Genomic DNA, 6,884 nt, shown 5'->3' with positions numbered 1-6,884 from the left:
GTTTAAGGATTAGAAAATAAAAACATATTAAATAAAGCAATGTATGAGATAGAGGGCAATGTTTGGCATCATGTCCCCCTTCCCCATATCAGTGGCATATTACAAATTATCACCACTATTTTTGTGCCTAATATAGATGGATGATTTGCAATCATTTACCCATGTGCTTGGTGTTGAGCTCTTATTTGTTTGATCGTGAAACAAGACATGCTTTGTGATTTTGGTATATTGAGAATTTCAAACTTGGTTCATGAAAAAGAGTTCAAGAATTGTAGTAAAAACTTCCAAGGTTTTGAATGGCATTTTACAAAGATTGTAAGTAGAATACCATCCTTATCTTCGAGTATTTAAAAACGAAATTCTTTTCAATTGCAATTGGCTTTGGCATTAAACCTTGATTTTAAGTGAACACTATCACTACTGGCTTTTATTTAGTTATTTATTTATTGGGATGTTTGGAGGATGGTGGGGGCTTTACAAATCCCAAATGGATGTAGAGGGCGGCAATAGGGTAGCGCCATGTCAGCGGGAAGAGGATAGAACGGGGGCTGGCAATGGGCTGATGGAGGTAGGAGGGGATTCTCATCCACAAATACAAAAAGGAAAAGATAGGTAGAGAGGTACAGACATATTTTTGCCCAGAAATCCTCTGCATTGGAGGCTTTCACTGTCTCTTACCTCTCAGTAGGAGAAGTTGGCAGGGATCGATAAGGCAATCACAGAGAGAGAGAGAGAGAGAGAGAGAGGCATAGACAGAGACTGAGAAAAGCCGCCATGGCTACCGCAGCAGCCGCCGCGTCCTCCCTGGCGTCCTCCTTCCTGGCTGCCCCGTCCTCGCAGGAGCTCAGCCCGCCCGTGAAGCCCCTCGGCGCCGCCAATGGCTCGCGTGTCTTCGCCCGGTTCGGCGGCAAGAAGGGCACCCGCCCGGCCCCCAAGAAGTCCTCCCTGGGCAGCCCCGACCGCCCCCTCTGGTACCCCGGCGCCAAGTCCCCCTTCTGGCTCGACGGCTCCCTCGTCGGCGACTACGGCTTCGACCCCCTCTCCCTCGGCAAGCCCGCTGAGTACCTCCAGTTCGACTTCGATTCCTTGAACCAGAACCTCGCCAAGAACAGTGCCGGCGACATCATCGGTACTCGCATCGACAGCTCCACCGACATCAAGGCCACCCCCTTCCAGCCCTACTCTGAGGTCTTTGGCCTGCAGCGGTTCAGAGAATGTGAGCTCATCCATGGCAGGTGGGCCATGCTTGCCACCCTGGGTGCCCTTGCTGTCGAGGCATTCACCGGTGTCACATGGCAGGATGCTGGGAAGGTCAGTCGTTTTTGGGATGTTCAGTTCTGTTTATGAGTTCATTCGTTGGCCTGTACACTGGTTGCCGGTTGCTTTGGAAGCTATCCCCGTCTTGTTTGTAGGCCGTAGAACCCTAGAATGCTAGGAATAATTGAGGATTTGGCCTGTACCCTACACACTGGTCGCTGGTTGCTGGATGCTTTGAAAGCTACTCTCTGCACGTTTCCAGTCCGTAGAAGCCTAGAATGCCAGGAGTAACTGAGGATTTGTAAGCCTATCTCCCTTGTTTACGGCCCTAAATCCAATCACACGAACGCAGTCATCTTCCTATGTGTAAATAAAAGTGTTTCTTTTCTCGTTTTCCCCAATAGTGGTCTACAGAATTTCATCACGACAGGGCCAGCTAGCCCGTGACCTGAACTGCACCTAACCAGGTATGCTGTCTGTCCCCTGCAGAACCTCTTGATGTTGTTGTTTTCACTATGGGGGCATCCTGGGCTGGCAGCCCGCTGCCCCAAATCGTACTTAGCTAGACGCGTGGAACCTCTTGAGTAGAAGCTCGTGATGTTGTCACAATTCAGTGTGGGAATTATAAGCCCTAGGCGGAGATTGTTTCAAATACAAGTGAATGCTAGCCAGTGTAGGGTCTCCTAATGCACGTCAGTCTGAATCGGTTATGTGATAATCCATTCCCCTAAAGTGTCGCTGGAACCCTAAACCATACACAGCCAACTTTTTTGGTACACTAAAGTAGTTCCTGGGTACTTCCCATGTAAATTGCACTCTGTTGACATGGTTGATTAGTCTTGCTTGGCAATTACTTTTAAGCATTACAAGTGAGATGTCCTTGGCCCCTGGCTGATACCCTTTATCCTTTAGTCCCTTACTGATGTACAATGTGATGTCAGACCTATAACAGAAATGTAGCCATTGCTCATTTTTTACTGTGATTGTAGGTTGAGCTTGTCGAAGGATCATCCTACTTCGGCCTTCCCCTGCCATTCTCCATTTCCACACTGATCTGGATTGAAGTGTTAGTGATCGGCTACATTGAGTTCCAGAGGAATGCTGAGCTCGACCCCGAGAAGCGTCTGTACCCGGGTGGCAAATTCTTTGATCCACTGGGCCTCGCTTCAGATCCAGAGAAGAAGGAAGTACTCAAATTGGCTGAAATCAAGCATGCCAGGCTTGCCATGGTTGCTGCCTTTGGCTTTGCGGTTCAGGCTGCAGCCACAGGCAAGGGCCCTCTTGACAACTGGGCCACCCACCTGAGTGACCCCCTGCACACCACCATTATTGATACTTTCACCAAGTGAGAGTGCCCTTTGCATTAAGCCTTTCTCTAACTTTCTGGGTTAGCATCGAGTTTTCACTCGGAACATGCATGTCCAACTGTAGAGTGACGGTGGGCTTGTGCTACTGTACATGACGCAACTTTTGCCGGTATTCAAAAACTTCTTCGTTGCTGTAATGGGACTAGTTTGCCATAGTAACACAGTCACGTATTTCCGTAAGAATTTCAAGTGATGAATGTAATTGTAATACAGAATGTTAATCTGTCCAAGAGTTACTTCGTAATTTCAGAATTTGGTGGATGAAGCGTCATTGATTGTTACAAAAATTATTATACATCACATCATAATAATAAGGCTTTGCGGAAAGTGGCATTCCTGAACCTAAGGTTAAGAGTTGAATGCATCTTCTAGCAAGAGGGAAAATGCGCCCTTTTAGAAATGGACACGGAAAAGGAATGGTTTAAGTTAACGGCTGTAGGATGTTACCGTGCAATAACATCCAAACTATCTCGAACATTACAGGTATAATGTTGGCAACGCATCATGCTAAATGATACTGTTGTTAGTCTACATGCAAAAATAGAATACGTAAATTAACAAAAAACCCGTGCTGTACATGAAGTCTGTACGCTTACAAACGACACTATGGTGGTCAGGTCCTGGGTCTTCAAAATTCCACTTTTGCCAACCATTGCCCGTAAATGGTTTGCTCTGGACGTTATCTCCACCCAGCTTGGATTACTGCATATGCCTTGGAAGAGGATTTGACTTCTGGTATGACGACCGAGTCCCAAAGCAACTGGCCTGATGGATAGGGCAGCAAAGTAGCTATACTTGTTAGCGGTGTCAAAGAGCCCTTACATCCGTGTCTGGATATTTTCCTCCATTTTCATGGAATTGAGAATGATAGAAATTTAGTGCCCAGACCTTCTCAGTGATGTAACCATCCCAAAACAAATTCTGCAGAGATTCCTCCACCCCACATGCACACCATCCATTTGACATGCCCCTCTTTCAGTTTAAATCCATAGAACATGGCTCCAGCCACGACTCTCCACAAAAAAACTTCACTCAAGGGAAATCCGAGAGCTCAGGTATTACCAAAGTGTTCTCTAGCCTTTCTGAGTGTGAAATATTCCACGTTACTGCCAGTAAATTGGTTTGGCCATTTTCCGATTTGTGGAGCTGTGCCTTGATGACGTTTGCAGTAAGTGATTTCAGTAGATCTTTCTCCCGAGTCCCCACTGTGAGGTAAGAGAGGATGGCTTTCTTCGTGAAGATACCTTCAAACGCACACAGGCCCATGGTTACTTCCACCCAGCATCTGTTGAGGAATCTAGTTCGATGAGTGGGGATTTCTTACGATGGGTTGGCAAGATTTAGGCCCCAATCTAGTAGAGGAAGCTTGAGCTTGTCTAGGGCTATGGGCGCCCCACCTGAGAATTTTCTCAGACAAAATGAGAGCATGGGTAAAGCGAAGAAGCGTAGAATCTTAAGTCTCACATGAAGTGGCAAGTTAGTTGCAGCCTAGCTATTTGCTTTCTTGCGGACGCATTGCCCCTTCCTACTATGATTCCTCTCCATTTAAAGTTGAGAAGATCCTTCTCTAAGACACATGTTATCTTGAAATTGTTTATGTTGATGACAACTTGCCGCCGCAGTTCTTGCGGATGCATTGCCCCTTCCTCCTATGCTTCCTCTCTGTTGAAAGTTGAGAAGATCCTTCTCTAAGACACTTGTTAATTTGGAATTGTTTATGTTGATTACAAAACTTGCTCCCGTTTGCTCATATATTGAAGCCAACCTTCTTTTCGTGGATGGGTGGTAATTCTTTAATTACATCTTAGTTACAGCAATAACATTTATCTCAAAATTGAAAAATATGAATTAACTTTCAATCTTGAACAATAGATACTCTATTGGTCCCTAAATCGGCACTCTTTTCGATATTCAACTTAATTGAAGAAGAAGTTAATGTATAATGGGATTTTCCCAATCCTTTTCAGCTTTCCAACTCCTCTTGTTGTCCAAAATGACTAGCAAGTCTTCAATTTGATTTGTCAATAGCCAATTCACCTTCACGCGCTTTGATGGCCACTAATTCATTGATTTATTGATCCCTCCACGTGAATTTGACTTAAAATAGCTTCAATCTTGTTGAATCCAAGTCTTGGAACTTCTAATTTCTAGCATGCTTCCCAAGGTTGCTATTAAACCCTAATTTCTATTTTATAGATTAGGGTTACAGTAGAAAGATTTGAAATTTTTTAGCCTCAAGTGATCTCAATGATATAATATTTGGAGCAAGGTTGGGAGGTGAGGGGAATTGCTAAGGAGAGAGAAAATTCAGACTTTCTTTGCAAAGAACTAAAGAAAATATGTTGTTTACTACATTGCCATGTCTCAATAACTTGTAAATACAAAGAATAAAGAAAATCAATCATTCACTACTACAACCATATCCCAACAACTTATAGATTCTATCACCTATCGTTGATTGGTCTTCTCCTGCCTCTGGCTACCTTAGAAGGTCCTCCAATGGCTACAAATCAAACCAGCAACATCTCCCTCTCTCTTGCAAGTTGAATATACTAAAATGTCTCTCCAACTTCTAAAAATATTTTTTAGTCTTACATGGGCATTTTTTGACAAGTGAGTCTTTTCAAATGCTTTTTTCAATATTATTCATAATTGAATATTAATTTTTAATCTTTAAATATTAAAAATAATCTAATATTATTATGATACCCTAAAAAATAATTTGACTGGTCAATAGTTAAATTGGCTAGGTAAATTCCATTCCCAAGTTTCTCTACACCATCTTTGACCATTAGATTGACGTTAGGTATCATTAAACGCCACCTCTCTTAGTGTCACCAACTGGCACTTATGGCCTAATGAATGATGTAGGCTAACAACTTGCACAAAATACCACAAAGTATCTATGTGGTATAACTTATAACAACTTTTGCCTTTGACACCCCGTAATTTCCTCGGGTCTAGGGCTCGTATATTTACTCTAACCCACATGTGCAATATCTACTTAACAATGTGATTTAAAACTAATCCACATGTTAAATGAGGTTTCAAAAATATATTCCTCATGACAGTCCTCCCTCTTAAAATCCTTGCAATCGTCCTCAGTTGCACTACCAGATGCATTAAAAGCAAAATGGTAGAGTGGAATTTCCACAAGGCATCATAATTAACACAACATTGTGCAATGTTACTCAACCATTCCATATGCCCAATACATAGTGAAAATTACTAGATAATTATGATGTAACATAAGACTCACAAAGAATCTTAAAACATTGCCAGATTATCATGTGACATGTCTATTTCTCATGAGCTCAACTCATCTGGCAAAACCAAACCATAGCATAATATTTCTCCGACACTTGGAATGGCCTATAGTATCTCATACTCAACTTTAGATACAATCTTTATTTTCCTTTTATATTTTCTAGCCTTGCCTTTTTAAATAGCAGCAATACATAATTACCCTCTACAAAGTATAAAGCACACCTATGACGATTAGCTACCTCGGTTTTTAGCTTTATTTTCAAATTTACCCTTTTCTCAACCTTGGCCTCAGTGACATGTGGGTTGGCATCACTATCTTCGAATCGTGCATGCTTTCCATGCAACAATGTATCGACTATATTAGTAATTTCTATAAGCTGAGACATGCTAGAAAGAGTGGACTTAATGCAAAAATCTCGAATACCCTTTGGCAAACCACAAATATACTTCTCCACCTGCTCATGGAGGGGTTCTATGGGATAAGAAGTAATTGGCAGCAATGCATCCCAAAACCTCTTATTATACTGATCCAAGTTCTTGCAATCTTTGGAATTCAACAGATTCCAAGCTCTCATAAGGTCTACTTCAAATTGTCAACCAATTTAAAGCAAACATTTACTTGAATTGGACCCAAGTGGTAGGTGACTTTCCTTGAATATAAGAAGTGTAGACCATCATTGCAATGCATTTCCCTTAAAAAATGTGGCTACCTTTCATATCTTAGATATCTCTATGAAGTTACCTCCAAAGTATGCTACATCAAGCTGTTGAATAAAAACAAGTATTTTTAGTCTATCTTGTGTACCATTGAAAGACTCAAACTTCACTACTCTTGCCACCTTCAACATAGTCCTTTACTTCCCCTTTGGGTGTTAAGTTGTCATACACTGGTTGCTGCAAAAAGGGTGCATTTGCTAAATTTATATCAAAACCAACACCAAACGGAGCATTTGCATGATCAACATACATTCCTTGAGTCCCATAAGCATTCGA

General features: G+C 42.2%; 1 protein-coding gene across 1 annotated transcript; it reads left to right on the top strand.

Moving 5' to 3' along the window:
* Positions 1 to 619: 619 nt before the first annotated feature.
* Positions 620 to 2,756, top strand: LOC148038147 (chlorophyll a-b binding protein CP29.2, chloroplastic-like). The gene is made up of 2 exons (XM_087669556.1): positions 620 to 1,311; positions 2,247 to 2,756. The coding sequence occupies exons 1-2, from the start codon at positions 775 to 777 to the stop codon at positions 2,604 to 2,606; spliced, it is 897 nt and encodes a 298-aa protein (XP_087525682.1). The 5' UTR covers positions 620 to 774; the 3' UTR covers positions 2,607 to 2,756.
* Positions 2,757 to 6,884: the final 4,128 nt, after the last annotated feature.

This window comes from Lygodium microphyllum, chromosome 3, assembly GCF_053477565.2.
Source record: "Lygodium microphyllum isolate KBCC chromosome 3, Lygodium_microphyllum_v1.1.10, whole genome shotgun sequence".
NCBI lineage: Eukaryota > Viridiplantae > Streptophyta > Polypodiopsida > Schizaeales > Lygodiaceae > Lygodium > Lygodium microphyllum.
Note: the sequence above shows the minus strand (reverse complement) of the source record. Positions and strands in the feature narration are given on the sequence as shown.

Coding starts and splice junctions, on each gene's coding strand:
- LOC148038147 (XM_087669556.1), top strand. CDS start 775: ATGGCTACCGCAGCAGCCGCCGCGTCCTCCCTGGCGTCCTCCTTCCTG. Junction 1,312..2,246: donor CATGGCAGGATGCTGGGAAG/GTCAGTCGTTTT, acceptor CTGTGATTGTAG/GTTGAGCTTGTCGAAGGATC.